The sequence below is a fragment of the Oncorhynchus mykiss genome, chromosome 21, assembly GCF_013265735.2.
Source record: "Oncorhynchus mykiss isolate Arlee chromosome 21, USDA_OmykA_1.1, whole genome shotgun sequence".
In the NCBI taxonomy this organism is placed as follows: domain Eukaryota; kingdom Metazoa; phylum Chordata; class Actinopteri; order Salmoniformes; family Salmonidae; genus Oncorhynchus; species Oncorhynchus mykiss.
In genome coordinates, this window is record NC_048585.1 from 46,416,425 (window position 1) to 46,437,734 (window position 21,310).

Genomic DNA, 21,310 nt, shown 5'->3' on the forward strand with positions numbered 1-21,310 from the left:
GCTGTTAGGAATACAAATATTCATGTATGTAATACCCCCCAACCACCCACTCACCCACCCCACCCACACACACGGTACAATTAAACGGCAATTCCCTGGGAGAGTAGACAAGTTCCAGACATAATGCCCAGCATAGCAATTCCAAAACACAGTACAGAGGGTCATGACATGGCAGAACTAATACAGCCCCATCGACTGCCCCCCTCCTGAATCACTCAGGCCCCCAACCAGGCCAGATCCATTTAGGTGCCCAACCGGCTTGTCTGAGTGGCTAACGGCTGGGCTATTGACTCAAACACTGTCTCATGCATACAAGGCAGTGTGCGATAGATGCGATCCACAGGGAGCTGAGATAACTCCCATGCTCCCTCGCTCAGTCTCCAGATAAAACTGGGACGTAATGTAATATATGTGCTGCTGCAGCCATGCTTTGCTTTTCCCTCCAGTTTTGGCTATTTTTACTCCTTCCCTCTAGACTACTAGACATCTTCCCATAGCGGGGAGCTAGGTGTATTAACTTTGACCTTCAGTGGAGAAATACAACAAAGAATGAAGAGAACTTCAACTTTGCTGTTCCCGTTTTGGCTATCGTCGCAGCGCAGGGTGAACGATATAGAATGAAGGTGTGGAAATAGAGACGACGGAGAAAGATGGAGCTGTCAGATATCTCTCTACAACCTGCCGCGGTGAACTGGGGCGTGGTCTTGAGCGTTCTTATCTACGGCAGCCATTTTGGCTCCTCTGTTCATCCAGTTTATCAGAACAGAACAGAGGAACAGAGGAAATGTGGAAACCACCAACATCCCAGCATGTCACAGCCCATTTTTTCCAGGTGATTCAACAGTGACAGTTAACTGGTAGGATAAGTGATGCATCAGCCCCGGCTCGTGGCCACCTACAGGGCTCTTATCTGCTTTTACATCCCCAGGAGTGATAGCTGGGCTGTCATTGTCCCCCATCGGCAATGTCTCAATTGACCCGGAGAGCTACACTACCCAGCAGGCTTTCTAATACACTAGGCAAATGCCCTTGACAAGGAAGTGCGCGGTAGGTCACTTGCCAGATTGGCAGCGACCGGCATGCATTCCATTATTATATTGCCAGAGCCCCTTAGGAAAATGATTTGCCAGAACAACACCGATAAATATATGGGAAAACAAGTCACAACAAAAAGATGACTGTTTGATGGGGAGGTTGCCAGCGAACAGACAAACAAAAAACAAACCGATGATGAACGACGGCAATGACGATAATGAAATCGCCATGCAAATGAGTTTGTCTCATTATGTAAAAAGGAAGACAGCCAACATTAAGCTGTGTCTGAGACACCAGAGAGAGTGGAAAGAAGATGAATGTTCAAAGGACATGAGCGTATGACAAAGCTAGGTTTCCATCCAATTGGTGACAGATCATCCCACCAGTGATGTGTTTCCACCAAATTGACTTGTTGCAGATAAAAACCAGTGCGTGATGACGTAGTGCACATAAAATTTACTTTTTTGCTTAAGTTTTTATGTACTGAATAAAAATCTAAAGTTCAATGTGTTTCCATCGCATTAAATAGCAAATTCCCCTATTCTGGTCTTGGCATGTATCCTCTAGCCAACAGCTCACAGATAAAGTGCAGGTAGGCTGTGCGTGTAGGCTAGTCTACATGATGAGATTCACAGGTGGTTGATGGAGGACGGGCTCGTGTTAAAGGCTGGAGCGAAATAAGTGCAATGGTATCAAATATACTGAACAAAAATATCAATGCAACATGCAACAATTTCAAAGATTTACAATTCATATAAGGAAATCATCCAATTGAAGGAAATTCATTAGGCCCTAATCTATGGATTTCACATGACTGGGAATATAAATATGCATCTGTTGTTCACAGATATACACACTGCTCAAAAAAATAAAAGGGAACACTAAAATAAGACATCCTAGATCTGAATGAATGAAATATTCTTATTAAATAGTTTTTTCTCTACATAGTTGAATGTGCTGACAACAAAATCACACAAAAATTATCAATGGAAATCAAATTTATCAACCCATGGAGGTTTGGATTTGGAGTCACACTCAAAGTTAAAGTGGAAAACCACACTACAGGCTGATCCAACTTTGATGTAATGTCCTTAAAACAAGTCAAAATGAGGCTCAGTAGTGTGTGTGGCCTAAACGTGCCTTTATGACCTCCCTACAACGCCTGGGCATGCTCCTGATGAGGTGGCGGATGGTCTCCTGAGGGATCTCCTCCCAGACCTGGACTAAAGCATCCGCCAACTCCTGGACAGTCTGTGGTGCAACGTGGCGTTGGTGGATGGAGCGAGACATGATGTCCCAGATGTGCTCAATTGGATTCAGGTCTGGGGAACGGGCGGGCCAGTCCATAGCATCAATGCCTTCCTCTTGCAGGAACTGCTGACACTCCAGCCACATGAGGTCTAGCATTGTCTTGCATTAGGAGGAACCCAGGGCCAACCGCACCAGCATATGGTCTCACAAGGGGTCTGAGGATCTCATCTTGGTACCTAATGGCAGTCAGGCTACCTCTGGCGAGCACATGGAGGGCTGTGCGGCCGCCCAAAGAAATGCCACCCCACACTATGACTGACCCACCGCCAAACCGGTCATGCTGGAGGATGTTGCAGGCAGCAGAACGTTCTCCACGGCGTCTCCAGACTCTGTCACGTCTGTCACATGTGCTCAGTGTGAACCTGGTTTCATATGTGAAGAGCACAGGGCGCCAGTGGCGAATTTGCCAATCTTGGTGTTCTCTGGCAAATGCCAAACGTCCTTCACGGTGTTGGGCTGTAAGCACAACCCTCATCTGTGGACGTCGGGCCCTCATACCACCCTCGTGGAGTCTGTTTCTGACCGTTTGAGCAGACCAATGCACATTTGTGGCCTGCTGGAGGTCATTTTGCAGGGCTCTGGCAGTGCTCCTCCTTGCACAAAGGTGGAGGTAGCGGTCCTGCTGCTGGGTTGTTGCCCTCCGACGGCCTCCTCCACGTCTCCTGATGTACTGGCCTGTCTCTTGGTAGCGCCTCCATGCTCTGGACACTACGCTGACAGACACAGCAAGCCTTCTTGCCACAGCTCGCATTGATGTTCTATCCTGGATGAGCTGCACTACCTGAGCCACTTGTGTGGGTTTTAGACTCCGTCTCATGCTACCACTAGAGTGAAAGCACCGCCAGCATTCAAAAGTGACCAAAACATCAGCCAGGAAGCATAGGAACTGAGAAGTGGTCTGTGGTTACCACCTGCAGAACCACTCCTTTATTGGGGGTGTCTTGCTAATTGCCTATCATTTCCACCTGTTGTCTATTCCATTTGCACAACAGCATGTGAAATTTATTGTCAATCAGTGTTGCTTCCTAAGTGGACAGTTTGATTTCACAGAAGTGTGATTGACTTGGAGTTACATTGCGTTGTTTAAGTGTTCCCTTTATTTTTTTGAGCAGTGTATAAAAAAAGTAGGGGCATGGATCAGAAAACCAGTCAATATCTGGTGTGACCACCATTTGCCTCATGCAGCGCGACACATCTCCTTGGCATAGAGCTGATCAGGCTGTCGATTGTAGTCTCTGGAATGGTGTCCCACTCTTCAATAGCTGTGCGAAGTTGCTGGGTATAAGCAGGAACTGGAATATGCTGCATAGACGTCGATCCAGAGCATCCCAAACATGCTCAATGGCTGACATGTCTGGTGAGTATGCAGGCCATAGAATTTTCAGATTCCAGGAATTGTTTACAGATCCCTGAGAAAGGGGTCCGTGCATTATCATGCTAAATCCTGAGGAGATGGTGGCGGGTGAATGGACAACAAAGGATCTCGTCACGGCATCTCTGTGCATTCAAAATGCCATCGATAAAAAATTGCAATTGTGTTCGTTGTCCGTAGCTTATGCCTGCCCACACCATAACCCCACCACCAACATGGGGCACTCTGTTCACTTTGACATCAGCAAATCGCTCATCCACACGATGCCATACAAATGGTCTGCGGTTGTGAGGCCGGTCGGATGTACTGCCAAATTCTCTAAAAGAGAGAAATGAAGATTCAATTCTCTGGCAAAAGCTCTGGTGGACATTCCTGCAGTTAGAATGCCAATTGCACACCCCCTCAAAACTTGAAACATCTGTGGCATTGTGATGTGTGACAAAACTGCACATTTTGGAGTGGCCTTTTATTGTCCCCAGCACAAAGTGTATCTGTGTAATGATCATGCTGTTTTAATCAGCTTCTTGATATCCCACACCTGTCAGGTAGATGGATTTTCTTGGCAAAGAAGAAATGCTCACTAACAGGGACATAAACACATTTGCACACAACATTTTAGAGAAATAAGCTTTTTGTGTGTATGGAACTTTTTTGGGATCATTTATTCCAGCTCAAGAAACATGGGACCAACATGTTAGCCAATCTGTAAATAGCCCATCCAACTACCTCATCCCCATACTGTATTTATTTATTTATTTATCTTGCTCTTTTGCACCCCAGTATCTCTAGAGTCAAGGCCAAAAGATTTGAGAATATTAATTTCCACAAAGTTTGCTGCTTCAGTGTCTTTAGATGTTTTAGTCAGATGTTACTATGGAATACTGAAGTATAATTACAAGCATTTCATTAGTGTCAAAAGCTTTTATTGACAATTACATGAAGTTGATGCAAAGAGTCAATATTTGCAATGTTGACCCTTCTTTTTCAAGACCTCTGCAATCCGCCCTGGCATGCTGTCAATTAACTTCTGGGCCACATCCTGACTGATGGCAGCCCATTCTTGCATAATCAATGCTTGGAGTTTGTCAGAATTTGTGGGGGTTTGTTTGTCCACCCGCCTCTTGAGGATTGACCAAAAGTTCTCAATTGGATTAAGGTCTGGGGAGTTTCCTGGCCATGGACCCAAAATATTGATGTTTTGTTCCCCGAGCTACTTAGTTATCACTTTTGCCTTATGGCAAGGTGCTCCATCTTGCTGGAAAAGGCATTATTCGTCACCAAATTGTTCCTGGATGGTTGGGAGAAGTTGAACTCGGAGGATGTGTTGGTATCATTCTTTATTCATGGCTGTGTTCTTAGGCAAAATTGTGAGTGAGCCCACTTCCTTGGCTGAGAAGCGATCCCACACATGAATGGTCTCAGGATTCTTTACTGTTGGCATGACACAGGACTGATGGTAGCGCTCACCTTGTCTTTTGCCCCAAACAATCGGAAAGGGGATTCATCAGAGAAAAGGACTTTACCCCAGTCCTCAGCAGTCCAATCCCTGTACCTTTTGCAGAATATCAGTCTGTCCCTGATGTTTTTCCTGGAGAGAAGTGGCTTCTTTGCTGCCCTTCTTGACTCCAGGCCATCCTCCAAAAGTATTTGCCTCACTGTGTGTGCAGATGCACTCACACCTGCCTGCTGCCATTCCTGAGCAAGTTCTGTACTGGTGGTGCCCCGAACCCGCAGCGGAATCAACTTTAGGAGATGGTCCTGGCACTTGCTAGACTTTCTTGGGCGCCCTGAAGCCTTCTTCACAACATTTGAACTGCTCTCCTTGAAGTTCTTGATGATCCGATTAATGGTTGATTTAGGTACAATCTTACTGGCAACAATATCCTTGCCTGTGAAGCGCTTTTTGTGCAAAGCAATGATGACGGCACATGTTTCCTTGCAGGTAACCATGGTTGACAGAGGAAGAACAATGATTCCAAGCACCTCCCTCCTTTTGAAGCTTCCAGTCTGTTATTCAAACTCAATCAGCATGACAGAGGGATCTCCAGCCTGTCTTCGTCAACACTCACACTGTGTTCACTGTGTTAACAAGAGAATCACTGACATGATGTCAGCTGGTCCTTTTGTGGCAGGGCTGAAATGCAGTGGACATGTTTTTTTGTGTGATTCAGTTAATTTGCATGGCAAATAGGGACTTTGCAATTAATTGCAATTCATCGGATCACTCTTCATAACATTCTGGAGTATAAGCAAATTGCCATCATACAAACTCAGGCAGCAGACTTTGTGAAAATGTATATTTATCATTCTCAAAACTTTTGGCCACGACTGTACTTGCACTTTCATCTTCTGCACATCTATCACTCCAGTGTTTAATTGGTATATTATAATTACTTCACCTCCCAGTGCCTATTTATTGCCTTACCTCCCTTATCTTACCTCATTTGCACACACTGTATATAGACTTTTTCTACTGTATTATTTACTGTAAGTTTGTTTATTCCATGTGTAACTCTGTGTTGTTGTATGTGTTGAACTGCTTTGCTTTATCTTGGCCAAGTCGCAGTTGTAAATAAGAACTTGTTCTCAACTAGCCTACCTGGTTAAATAAAGGTGAAATAAATCAAATAAATAAAAAACATGTTGCGTTTATATTTTTGTTTTCCGTGTGTTTGATGCCATTCTATTCGCTCTGTTCCAGTCATTATTATGAGTCATCCTCCCCTGAGCAGCCTCCACTGATGTGATTATTATGGATTAGAGCGAGAATATTTTGGGTCAATCGGCAGTAAAGCATCCATAAAAAATAAATAAGTAAACTTTTCGATCATGTCATCAGAATCAGACCCTCAATATTTATTGGAAAGGAGCATCATGATCACTGTGCACTTTCACCACACTGTGAAGTTCATCAGGTTATCTGTAGCCTAATAAACGGCATGCTTTCCCTTGTCGTAGTGGGAGGAGCACACACCATATCGTCAAGATATATTACTTCGATATGATGGTTATTATGTCAATATTTGCGCATAAAGGCATTTCCACCACCATTTCTCACATAATTAATTTTACAGACACAAAAAGATCCCACCATTATCTGTTGGTATTTATAAAATCTCAGAAACTTCCTGTTTCCATCAGAGCTGTCATAAAAAAATGTTTATATACCGTATGACTTTACCTGCATAAAAACTGTGTATGGAAACATGGATAGTGATGCTAAAATGTGCTCCGTTTGGAGTGGAGATTAGAGTTAGCTGACGTTTGAAGCAGAAACTCAGATGGGGGAACCTGATATTGCAATTTGTCAGAGTGAAGTCGCACACACACGCACAAGCACGCATGTACACTCTCTCATGCACACACACACGGACAAGCACGCATGTACACTCTCTCATGCGCACACACACGCAAGCATGCATGTACACTCTCTCATGCACACACACACACGGACAAGCACGCATGCACTCTCTCTCACACTCACTCACGCATTGCCCACATGCGTGCACACACAAACTCTCTCACACACACACACACACACACACACACACACACACACACACACACACACACAGACTGTGGCAAAGGAAAATAATTAGCACATTTCATTTACCTGAACATGAAAAAGACACACGCATGAAAATCTACAATTGTGATTTAAAGTGGAAGGTATTATAATTAAATCAATTGCCAGGTTCAAAGTCACAAATTGCATCTTAATTTAGCATATAAAGGCAGCAAAGTATGATGTTAACAAAAAAATAAGACATTGAATACCAATGTTAGTCAAGACTTAACTGTTCTTTACTCACTTTTACCCATTATGTAGCAGCCCACATTAATTCAAACTGTTTCTTATTTTTACTTTTATATATAATGTGGTTCATTCATTATATAAAAAGGTGAGGACAACTTAGAAACTATACTTGTATGATTGTGTGTGTTAACACATTTAGGTAAATTTGAGTTCCAGCTTATAAAGAACAGCTAAACTAAGTAAATTGCCTCCTTAGAAGAAATGATTGTAATTCAGCCTAAACACAAGTAAACATGTCAAAAACGTTGACTTCCACAGACTGAGAAGTGGCATCTCTCTCTCTCTACTTCCCTCAGTGTTTCCATCTATCCTTTTAACACTCTCTCAAGTTCTGTCTTTTTCTCTTGCTTGCTTTCTTTAATGATTTTTTCTCCGTCTTTGTATTTTGATTCTCCCGGGAGAAAGGGAAGCTTTTGGTATACATTGACGCTCATTGAAAGATGCATGAAGCACATTCGCTGAAGACACAATCCTAACTTCACAATTAAACATAAAAGGACACCGACACCTTGTAACACTGAAGCTCCTAATATGGACACGGTACATTTGACGATTTAGGAAAGCAGCAACCCGCACCACCTACATCATCATCGAACAGCTCCATGACAAATGTGGCCAAGCTGCCATTGATGCCGATGAAGAGGTTGACGCAGGTCAGCACCACGTAGGCCGTGCTGGGGACACTGAAGATAAACGAGGCTGGGTACATCATGGGTGTGATAGACCACCTGAAAATACAGACGTTTACATTAACAGAAGCTTAATTTTTCATATTTTACTATTTAAATAGTACAATAGGAAAGGAGATAGGGGGAGATATATGAAGAGGGGTATACAGACATGAAGGTTTCAGAACAAACTCCGGGAAGAGGCTTCACTTCACCATTAAAATGCATTGACTGTGGCATACTATGTGGAAAATGGGTGAATTGAAATTGAACAGGGCTCAAATATTATTTGTAGGTTGCATGAGATGTTTGCTGACTACACACTACACTGAGTATACAAAACATTAAGCACACCTGCTCTTTTTATGACATAGCTTTCACCTGGATTCACCTGGACAGTCTATGATCCCTTATTGATGTCACTTGTTAAATTCTCTTCAGTGTAGAGGAAGGGGAGGAGACAGGATAAAGAAGGATTTCTAATCCTTGAGACAATCGAGACATGGATTGTGTATGTGTGCCATTCAGAGGGTGGATTTGAACATGAATCTACATTGCTCCATATAAACATTACATGCATAGTCCAATCACAATTTTCTTTTTTTTCTAAAAACGTCTTTGAACTGGGTAAGTCAGCACATAAAAATATGGATATCATTCTGGTGCTACTTACCCATACATTACAAGTAGCCAAATCAAAGCTGGTAGGTTAGGAGGGGACACATAGGCTTTTTGTTGGAAGCACAGGAAGATGATGATGACTATTAGACACGGGACTATGTAGTTACACTGTAATAAAGAACATAACTACTTGTTAGACCATATAATTACACTGTAATGAAGAACATAACTACTTGTTAGACCATATAATTACACTGTAATAAAGAACATAACCACTTGTTAGACCATATAATTACACTGTAATAAAGAACATAACTACTTGTTAGACCATATAATTACACTGTAATAAAGAACATAACTACTTGTTAGACCATATAATTACACTGTAATAAAGAACATAACCACTTGTTAGACCATATAATTACACTGTAATAAAGAACATAACTACTTGTTAGACCATATAATTACACTGTAATAAAGAGCATAACTACTTGTTAGACCATATAATTACAGGGTAATAAAGAACATAACTACTTGTTAGACCATATAATTACACTGTAATGAAGAACATAACTACTTGTTAGACCATATAATTACAGGGTAATAAAGAACATAACTACTTGTTAGACCATATAATTACACTGTAATGAAGAACATAACTACTTGTTAGACCATATAATTACACTGTAATGAAGAACATAACCACTTGTTAGACCATATAATTACACTGTAATGAAGAACATAACTACTTGTTAGACCATATAATTACACTGTAATAAAGAACATAACCACTTGTTAGACCATATAATTACACTGTAATGAAGAACATAACTACTTGTTAGACCATATAATTACACTGTAATAAAGAACATAACTACTTGTTAGACCATATAATTACAGGGTAATAAAGAACATAACTACTTGTTAGACCATATAATTACACTGTAATGAAGAACATAACTACTTGTTAGACCATATAATTACAGGGTAATAAAGAACATAACTACTTGTTAGACCATATAATTACACTGTAATGAAGAACATAACTACTTGTTAGACCATATAATTACACTGTAATAAAGAACATAACTACTTGTTAGACCATATAATTACACTGTAATAAAGAACATAACTACTTGTTAGACCATATAATTACACTGTAATAAAGAACATAACCACTTGTTAGACCATATAATTACACTGTAATAAAGAACATAACTACTTGTTAGACCATATAATTACACTGTAATAAAGAACATAACCACTTGTTAGACCATATAATTACACTGTAATAAAGAACATAACTACTTGTTAGACCATATAATTACACTGTAATAAAGAACATAACTACTTGTTAGACCATATAATTACACTGTAATAAAGAACATAACCACTTGTTAGACCATATAATTACAGGGTAATAACACTAATAAAAAACATAACCACTTATTAGACCATATAATTACACTGTAATAACACTGTAATAAAGAACATAACCACTTCTTAGACTATGTAGTTACACTGTAAAAGAAAAAAGCACACATAACCCCGTATTAAGCATTTTATCACTTCGTGGGGAGTTCTGGGAAGGTAACATCTAAGCGTATAATGTCATTACTACATATTTATAATGACGCCCAGACATATCAGGCTAAGGTCCCTCTCTCTGAAAGAAAGAAGATGATGATAATGATGAAGATGTTGAACTCAAGAAAATGAGAATTCCACACGATTTTGAAATCTATAGATTAGGTTTTAATTAGCTTTCCAAGCTTCCCCTCTTTCATTTGCTAATTAACACGAGAGCAATCTATTCCCCTTCATAGGAGGACATGAGTCTGTGGCTGGCCTGACTGGAAAAATCGAAAGAAAACTCTCACAATTTACCAAAGCGTAGTATAAAATAATCTAAATATTCCATCTGAAGGCTTACAATCATGATATTGGATGAAGAATGGCTAAATACTGCAATTGGCATGATGAATCTGTGTGAAGACAAAAATAACAGAAACCTATGTGATTTTTAAACTTCTACTCCACATTTCCCACTCTGTGCCCTAAGGCTTCAACACTACTTAGGAGGCACTTTACACAGTCATATAAAACATTGAAATCCATGAGCCCGATTAAAATAAATCCTTAATAGCAAAACTCTGCAATACCATACCTTTAAAGATTTTTTGGCGCCATATAATATTACAATTGTTGGGAAAATGGTCAATGGAAATGGCAATGCTAACTGCTCCTAGCCAAAACCTTTTGGCTGCCTGCATAATAACATTTCTCCTCCACTTTCGTCAACAGATAATTTGTTCGCACGGCTAGCAGTGCTGAGCTATTGCCTCCCACCTTATTTTTTTCCTCTAAGTTACCTGATAGACTGTTTACCGCTATTAAGCCTGAGGGAAAGTATCAACGTTGTACCACTTTGCATCACTGTTTGCCAGTGTCAATAATTAAGCGCTAGTCAATAACAGTTACTCAGGCCTGGGCTTTTTAACAGCCATTGCGATCAAAAGTATATTTACCATTATTGCTGCTGATGAGTATTTGTTTGAGTCAGCCATTGGATGATCTATTCCTAGGTACACTAGGATTATGTATCCTTATCCAAACCTACTTACTGAGGATGTCTTAATATGGACACCTTAAATGGCTATTTAAAATGCATCATGTGGCACTGACAGAAAGTTTGGTGTATAATTTGACACACGCCTCACTTGTGACCTTACGTCTATCCCTCTGAATTCAAGTGAAATCACCACTCTACCAATTACAACTTCCAGAAAGAATTTGGTTGGGGTTTCAATACTTTTATTTGGGGTTTGTGCTTGTCCATCCCTTCCTCACAGTCTCATTAAGTATTGATCATTCATTAGGTGCAAAATGGCAGGAAACCAGGGGGTTGCTGACATCACAATCTCAGGTGCCACCTACTGCCATTATGCCCTACAGCAAGGTACTTAATACCAAATGTGTTCCAGGGGCACTGCTCAGAGGCTGACTCTGTGCTGCTTCCAGCCTTTCGTTTGTGTATGAGTGGTGTCCGGGGGCTGGGAATTACATAAAACAGCAGAAATACACATTTCCGATTATCATTGGAAATACAGTTGAATTTTGTAATTATTTTATTTCATGAAAATAACCTACTATGTCCCAGGCGAAGTTGGCGACCCAATAGACGGCCGGGTTGACGCCGCTGACAAACTGCAAGTGCTTGGCTTTGTTGACACGCTCCTGGATGAGGAAGAGGACAAAGCTCGCTGGGATAAAGGACATGGCGAAGATGACACAGATGGACACCACCAAATCGGTGGAGGTGGCAGCACTGAAGAAGGAGAAAGAAAGCAGAAAGTTGAGTACAGGTTTGATTCTAGCATGATCAATAGGTTTGGTTGATAACTGACTGGAGAAGGGTCGTTTGCTTTAAAGGGAAAGGTTAGTATTTTACAACTCAATGTTAGATGATAACCAAATCACAGATTATGTTTTTTCTTTAAACATCGGCTAACTTTAGCAAACGCTAGCAAAACATTTATTTAAGTGATCATGGCCAAAAAAATTGACAAATCACCTATAAGTAAGGTCAAACCAAAAAAAAAAGCTAATTTCAGTAGATTTTTATGCTCCCTCCCTTTCCATAAATTATTAGCTACTGGTAGCTAATGGAAAGTAAAGTTTTCAAGAGGCTGTTTGAATTACAGTTTCTCCTGGCCCAAAGACTACTTTCAGTGTGAGGACCCATTTAACAATTTAACACAAAGTTATAAAATACTGAACCTCCCCTTTGAGAGTGATTGATTTTTCTACTATCGATCCGTCAATTAAATGTATTCATTACCCTTTTACATCTTCAGTCATGTACACTACAGTAACCTAACAGAGCAGTCGAAAACTACCAAAAAGGATTCAGTGTACTGATGCACCTGGTGTGTGAGCAGCTTGTTTTTATCCTAAAATCCTTTATAAGTCATTCTTTTCCATGTGTTCCCATGATGCAGTCACCACATACAAAATTGGATTTCACTTTATTTTCTCCATTCCCATCACAGGCGGCCGGTGGCACCGTAATTGGGGAGTACAGTCTCATAGTAATGGCTGGAATGGAATAAATGGAATGTTATCAAACATCAGAAAACATGGTTTCCATGTGTTTGATACCGTTACATTTACTACATTTCAGATATTATCATGAGCCCGTTCTCTGCCCAGCAGCCTCTTGTGATGTCCATGATAGATGAATGACTCGATAAGCCAACATCAGAGAAAAACCGAGGACACACTTGAAACCCATATACTTCCTTTACTAACAAACCAGAACCAGAGGCCACCCAGACCTTTACCGCTGACAATTAGTCCTAACATGGGTGGAGCCAGATAGGGTCACAGCTGGAAAGTGGAACAAAAAAAATCCAGTTCTAGAGCAATGTTATTAAGAACATTGGATACATTCCAAATCGCACGCTATTCTCTATTTAGTGAACTACTTTTGACTGGCCCTATGGGCCCATGTCAAACGTAGTGCAATATATAGGGAATAGGGTGCCATTTGGGACACAGACTTTGTCCATGGATCTGAGGCCTATGTCTGCATAGCACTGAGGGGCTACAGATGGAGGATTGGTCAAGGGTGGAAGTAAGCCTCACAACTTCTCCAGGTGTTGAGTTGCATTCTGAGTGAAATCTCATACTTTCTGCACCAGTCGTGTCATCCCACTGGGCACACACTGTTTGAATCAACGTTGTTTCCATATAATTTCAATGAAATGACATTGAACCAACGTGGGAAAGACGTTGAATTTACACCTGTGCCCAGTGGGATTAGTCTTGCCTTTGACATGGATTGAAAGCTACTGAAATATTTGACCTATACTTTAATTGCTCTGGATAAGAGTACTTACAGTTGAAGTCAGAAGTTTACATACACCTTAGCCAAATACAATTTAAATTCAGTTTTTCACAATTCATGACATTTAATCCTAATAAAAAGTCCCTGTCTTTAGGTCAGTTAGGATCACCACTTTATTTTAAGAATGTGAAATGTCAGAATAATAGTAGAGAGAATGATTTATTTCAGCTTTTATTTCTTTCATCACTTTCCCAGTGGGTAAGAGGTTTTTCATCCTCATGATGCCATCTATTTTGTGAAGTGCACCAGTCCCTCCTGCAGCAAAGCACCCCCACAACATGATGCTACCACCCCCGTGTTTCACGGTTGGGATGGTGTTCTTCGGCTGGCAAGCCTCCCTCTTTTTTTCTCCAAACATAACAATGGTCGTTATGGCCAAACAGTTCTATTTTTGTTTCATCAGACCAGAGGACATTTCTCCAAAATGTACAATCTTTGTCCCCATGTGCAGTTGCAAACTGTATCTGGCTTTTTTATGGCGGTTTTGGAGCAGTGGCATCTTCCATGCTGAGCAGCCTTTCAGGTTAGGTTGATATAGGACTCTTTTCCTTCAGCATCTCCACAAGGTCCTTTACTGTTGTTCTGTGATTGATTTGCACCAAAGTACGTTCATCTCTAGGAGACAGAACGCGTCTCCTTCCTGAGTGATATGACGGCTGCGTGGTCCCATGGTGTTTATACTTGCGTACTATTGTTTGTACAGATGAACGTGGTACCTTCAGGCGCTTGGAAATTGCTCCCAAGGATGAACCAGACTTATGGAGGTCTACAATTTATTTTCAGAGGTCTTGGCTGATTTCTTTAGATTTTCCCATGACGTCAAGCAAAGAGCCACTGAGTTTGAAGGTAGGCCTTGAAATACATCCACAGGTACACCTCCAATTGACTCAAATTATGTCAATTAGCCTATCAGAAGCTTCTAAAGCCATGACATAATTTTCTGGAATTTTCCAAGCTGTTTAAAGGCAGTCAACTTAGTGTATGTTCACTTCTGACCCACTGGAATTGTGATATAGTGAATTATAAGTGAAATAGTCTGTCTGTAAACAATTACTTGTGTCATGGACAAAGTAGATGTCCTAACCGACTTGCCAAAACTATAGTTTGTTAACAAGAAATTTGTGGAGTGGTTGAAAAATGAGTTTTAATGACTCCAACCTAAGTGTATGTAAACTTCCAACTTCCACTGTATTACTAAAATGTCCTATAATGTCTAAGTATTAATAGACAAGACTTGCATGGTTTAATTTATAATAAAAATATGTCCAGTTGGGGAAATGGTATGTATGATCTTCTGTAAATTATAAGTATTGTATGATGTATGATGTATTAGCTATGTGCTTGTTACCTGTCACGTTCTGACCATAGTTCTTGTGTGTTTTCCTTGTTTTAGTGTTGGTCAGGACGTGAGCTGGGTGGGCATTCTATGTTGTGTGTCTAGTTTGTCTATTTCTATGTTTGGCCTGATATGGTTCTCAATCAGAGGCAGGTGTTAGTCATTGTCTCTGATTGGGAACCATGTTTAGGTAGCCTGTTTTGTGTTGGGTTTTGTGGGTGGTTGTTTCCTGTCTTTGTGTTTTCTGCACCAGTTAGGACTGTTTCGGTTTTCACGTTTATTGTTTGGTAGTTAGTTCATGTTAAGTGTCTCTTATTAAAGAACCATGAACTATAACCACGCTGCGTTTTGGTCCGCCTCTCCTTCCCAGGAAGAAAGCCGTTACATTACCAGTAGGATTACTCAATTTGACTGAAATTTCTGTTTGAAACGCAATCAGGCAAAACTACTAAAAACTTTTCAGAAAAGCAATGCTCACTCCCCATACCTTGTGATATCCAATTGGTAGTTACAGTCTGGTCCCATCCCTGCAACTCTGTATGGACTCGGGAGAGGCGAATGTCGAGAGCCATGTGTCCTCCGAAACACGTCCCTGCCAAGCCGCATTGCTTCATGACACACTGCTTGCTTAGACCGGAAGTCAGCCACACCAATGTGTCGGAGGAAACACTGTAGAACTGGAGACAGTGCCAGCGTACATGTGCCTGGCCCGCCACAGGGAGTCACTAGAGCGTGATGGGACAATGACATCCCGGCCGGCCAAACCCTTCCCTAAATCGGACAATGCTGGGCCAATTGTGTGCCGCCTCATGGGTCTCCCGGTCACGGCCGGCTGCGACACAACCTGGGATCAAACCCGGGTCTGTAGTGACGCCTCAAGCACTGCGATGCAGTGCTAGACCTTTGCGCCACTCGGGAGGCCACATCTTGGAAATTCTTGATCCTCCATGCGGTTGGAATATGATTCACCCAGCTAAAGACTACTTAATCCTAACCCTAAAACTAACCCTTGCTCCTAACCCTTAACATAATTCTAACCCTAACACTAAATCCCCTAGAAATAGCATCTGACTTTGTAGGGACCAACAAAATTTCCCCAGTTGGTCAAATTTCTGTTTGTTTCCAAGTCCCCACAAGAATAGTTAATAACACACACACACACGTTTATATCACCTACTGTGGACACCTGTTCTCACACCACATTCTGGGGACACCACCTTTCTGACCACGAAAACATTAAAATTTGAAGAAAAAAAATCTATAATGAATACACCCCTTCAAATGTAATTGATCCATTGAAATTAGGGTAGATGACATTGTGGGGACTGGGAAGGTGAACAATGTGGGGACCCAAGAGGAAACTCCTTATTTGGTGTCAACAGGAAGACCCATCTGGGGAACAAGTTCCGACCAACTAGTACCATCTGGGGACAATAGTGTAGGCTATTGTTTATTGCACAAGAGGATGGATTCTAATCTAGATAAGTTTGAATTGCTAGCTGTTCAGCATATCAGTACCCACTAGAGAATGCAGCGGGGTGTTCCCTTTTGCATATGCATCAGATGCATATCAACCTGCAAGGTGTTCAAACATGCTTGATAAAGAAATGCTTTATAAATAGTGCATAAACTAATGTAAATTATTAATTGCAAGAATAAATAATGGGAAGATATCAGTAAAAAAAACAATAGTTATTTGTTTAGAGAGTCAATGACATGTTTTGTATAATTCTACAGTCCTAGAAACACGTAGGCCTAAAGCCTATATTTGTTTCCCTTGCAAAAAAACACTACAGTGTAAATCATTTGATCAACCACACACACACACACATCTCCTCCCTTCCGCCCTACCACACAATCTCTCGCCAGACTACCTGCCAGGTAATTAACATATTAAATAAGTCGCGCCGCGCCACCTCAACATTCATCAGTGCGGGCTGGACACAATTAGGATGCGTAAACATGAAATCATTTACGCAGTGGGTGCCGCCCCACTTTCAGCAGTTTTCAACAGGTTTACCTAGACCTCGCTCGCCGGGGCCGAGGAATGTTTGAGGCAAGTGATTGGCTAATGAGGTAACCCTGAACAAGGACTAGCGGCTAATCACTGTGAGGAGACATGCACCCTGCTAATAAAGTAATAAACAGTATAGTATGGGGAGAGCATTTAATGTTCCTGGTCGTTCCAGGTGTTTTTGCCTAAGGTCTAGAGTGAGGTGCGGCTTCAAACATGGAGGTGTGGAGGGGGGTTAGAAAACCATAATGAAGTAGTCAAATAATAGTCAACCTTTAAATTGTTTGAGTAAATCATTTTCCAGCCAGTGTGTGTAGCCATAATGCAGAAATTGAGACGTATACACACATGGCAAAGGATTCTTCTTTTCAACTCGCAGGAAAACCAAATACCTGCACTGAACACGGCACATGAGTCCTTTAATGTCAAGCTGTTTTATTAATGGACATGGGAGATTTGGTGACTGAACAGGTCTCTGATATACTGAAGACCTAGCAAGCTCCAGGTCACAGAGACCCACCATGATGATTATTTTGCTTATGCTAGGAGAGCATTGCAGTGAGGCTAGACAAAATGCCTAGACGGAAGCAGCTACCCCATACATGTTCTACCACCACCACATCACATGTTCCTGTCTGCTCCGTTTAAAAGCACACTTAGTGGAAAACAACTCTTGAATTAGGGTAATGACGCAGGGACACAATGCACGATCGCATAGGACACGAACACCCACACGGTTTTTACTCCTATGCTTCCCTTACTTTTTAACTCTGGTAATCCATGATCCAAAGTTCATCTTTAGATCATGGGTAATAAATTCCCCCGCAGGGACCACATGGAGAGAGAGCGAGAGAGAGGGCGAGAGAGAAAGAGAGAAATGAGACCAACATAGGAAGAAACAGAGAGAGTGAGAGAAAAGACAGATACAAAGAGAAAGGCAGAGAGAGAGAGAGAGAGAGAGAGAGAGAGAGAGAGAGAGAGAGAGAGAGAGAGAGAGAGAGAAACAGACGGAGAGAAAGAGAGTCTTGAATTAGACAGTTGAATCTATTGTATGGAAGGTAAGGCATTGCAATTATCTTCTAGCACCATTTCATGTCTTTTCTCTCTAACTCAACACTGTCGCTACTACATCAATACCTTACTTAGATAGAGGTAACACAAGAACGGAACAAGGAACTAAATGGTATCTGTGGCATGAGGATCGCATCAGGTGTCAAAGTCGAAACTGACATTTCAGCAAACAAAGTGTGAAAACTGAGCATAGGCCTAAATTGACATCTACATAGTTCAAATCAAATCAAATTGTAATGGTCGCATACATGTGTTTAGCAGATGTTATTGCGGGTGTAGCGAAATGCTTGTGTTTCTAGCTCCGACAGTGCAGTTATATCTAACAAGTAATATCTAACAATTTCACAACATATAACCAATACACACAAATCTAAGTTAGATGTGCAGTAGGGCTTTAGGTTATGTTATGATGTGATATGTCACTGTATGATATGATGCTATGTTATGCTACTGTTTATTTTATGCTAGGATATGTTATGTAATTATATTCTGCTATAATACTGCAAGTCATGTTATATTATGTAATGTTACATTGTATTATGTTATTTTAGCTTATATTATGCAAGGCTTTTCCTCGATTATGGAGATTGGATAGATGATTGACTGCATTAGACAGTGAAGTCTGGTGGTTTTGTACTTCAATAACGCCCTCATTAATCAAAGACATCTCATGGGGTAGCTGCTTCAGGGCTCCTGGCTGATCTCTTGGGTTATAAAGCGACAGTATCTGAAAGTGTGTGTTTCCCATGGGCTACTGACATGAATTAATCTCTTCCTCCATCTCCCTCCCTCCCTCCCTCCCTCCCTCCCTCCCTCCCTCCCTCCCTCCCTCATCTAATATAATATACAGTGCCTTGCGAAAGTATTCGGCCCCCTTGAACTTTGCGACCTTTTGCCACATTTCAGGCTTCAAACATAAAGATATAAAACTGTATTTGTTTGTGAAGAATCAACAACAAGTGGGACACAATCATGAAGTGGAACTACATTTATTGGATATTTCAAACTTTTTTAACATATCAAAAACGGAAAAATTGGGCGTGCAAAATTATTCAGCCCCCTTAAGTTAATACTTTGTAGCGCCACCTTTTGCTGCGATTACAGCTGAAAGTCGCTTGGGGTATGTCTCTATCAGTTTTGCACATCGAGAGACTGACATTTTTTCCCATTCCTCCTTGCAAAAGGCTGGACTGAGGGCTTGTAGGCCTGTTGTAAGGCAGGTCCTCACCGGTAACAATGTTGCCTATGGGCAAAAACCCACCGTTGCTGGACCAGACAGGACTAGCAAAAAGTACTCGTCACTGACGAGTCGCGGTTTTGTCTCACCAGGGGTGATGGTCAGATTTGTGTTTATCGTCGAAGAAAGGGGGCTGAATAATTTTGCACGCCCAATTTTTCAGTTTTTGATTTGTTAAAAAAGTTTGAAATATCCAATAAATGTCGTTCCACTTCATGATTGTGTCCCACTTGTTGTTGATTCTTCACAAAAAAATACAGTTTTATATCTTTATGTTTGAAGCCTGAAATGTGGCAAAAGGTCGCAAAGTTCAAGGGGGCCGAATACTTTCGCAAGGCACTGTATACAGGTGAGTTTCCCCTAGACACTGATCTTGGTCATTTTTTTATTTCACCAACTAAAAGTTAAGGTTAGGATTGGGGGAGGGGAAGCTGATCTTAGATCTTTACGTAACGGAAGCTTTCCCCCGGAGCTGACACATTCCTACTCACAGTGCCTGGTAGGAGAGCTGCACCTTGGTGAGGTTGAGAGGGTGGCTGGAGGAGGAGATGCCGTACTCCCTGGGGTCACGGCCCGTAGGCAGGTTGCCCCTCAGGATGGCGTTGTTGGCCACGTTGAGGAACGAAACGATCCCGTGCCACGCTTGGTTGTAGAACCACACCTGGAGACATGGCAGATGGTTCATAGCTGTTACAGTTCAAATACAGACCAAGGTTAAGGCTAGTCCTGGGCTAAAAAGAATAAACTGTACATTTATGGAAATTATACAGGTTATTCCTGGTAGTTACTCCAGTTCAATGCAGTTGTAAAACATGGCCCTTGTATTAAATTAGCTTCTTGATAATACATACAAAATAATAATTGATTTAGATACAGTAACAGCAACTACAACAAAGGAAGCAATAACTATCAACGCTCACAAGTTGAACACAAAGTTATAACAAACGATTGAGTATTTTTCTCTTTAAGATGCTCCCGGTGCCTGTATCTCCCGTTGTGCAGGAGAAGAATATTCTAGAAAGAGAGCACCCCCGCTGATAGTGCTGGTCTAATTAAGATTAGATGGAGTTTTGGGCCTACCGTAACACTGTATCAAACATACACACAGTAAAGCACACACACACTCACATACTCAAAGTGCACGCACACACACACAAGCACATTCATGTGCACACTCACACTTTTCGTGTCTCTCACAATCTCCACATACACTCCCCGAAGATATTTGTGGTTGACTACAGTATTAGCGACTTAAACAATTGCACAGAAAAAATGCCATTTTGGTTTATACAACGCAAGTGCTTAAGTTATTTTGACGGCAGTTTCTTTTAATAAATTCCACAATGCACTGGATTCCTTTTTCCTCAACCCCGGGGAGACCTGTTGCTAGACTCCCATTAGATACATCAAACATGGTGGACATCAAAAGAGTGGAAGAGAGTGGAAGTTAATGCTATAAAGAACAGTATGAGGCTGGCAAAGTTAACACTGCTACCACAGAATTCAAGCGGTCTAATTGCATCAAGCATCAACCATAAAGGCTGCTGTTGAATCCATTGGAAATGTATAACTTCATAATGCTAACAGGATCCATTTTGCACTGTGCAATTCTTCTTTTCGCTGCTTTATCTTGTCTCAATGGAGGATCTCCGTCTGAATAATACATTTATGAAGTCATTTGAACCACTCAACCACTCCCTATGCAGTTTAGGTGTCTGTGATGGGAATTAAGTGATTCAGATGCAGCTCAGATTGCATGTAAAACCCAGGAGATGGGCTTGTCTTGTATGATTTGTGATTAGCATCGCTCTACAAAGGCAGAGAACTATCTGTGTACCAGCGTTGGACTATACCTGATACTGTATCCTCTCACAAAGCACTCATGATGATGACCAAGCAAAAATGGTGAGGAGCCTCTG

The 21,310-nt window shown here is 41.3% G+C and overlaps 1 protein-coding gene across 1 annotated transcript in view; it reads right to left on the bottom strand.

The window, feature by feature from the left end:
* LOC110500599 (phospholipid-transporting ATPase ABCA1) overlaps positions 1–21,310 on the bottom strand; it is a 223,800-nt gene that overhangs the window by 58,716 nt on the left and 143,774 nt on the right. Inside the window, exons 28-31 of the mRNA XM_036956518.1 lie at positions 19,883–20,052; positions 11,975–12,152; positions 8,877–8,992; positions 8,119–8,263 (exon numbers count right to left, since the gene is read on the bottom strand). Coding sequence (XP_036812413.1) covers positions 8,119–8,263; positions 8,877–8,992; positions 11,975–12,152; positions 19,883–20,052 — 609 coding nt within the window. The remainder of the gene's footprint in view (positions 1–8,118; positions 8,264–8,876; positions 8,993–11,974; positions 12,153–19,882; positions 20,053–21,310) is intronic.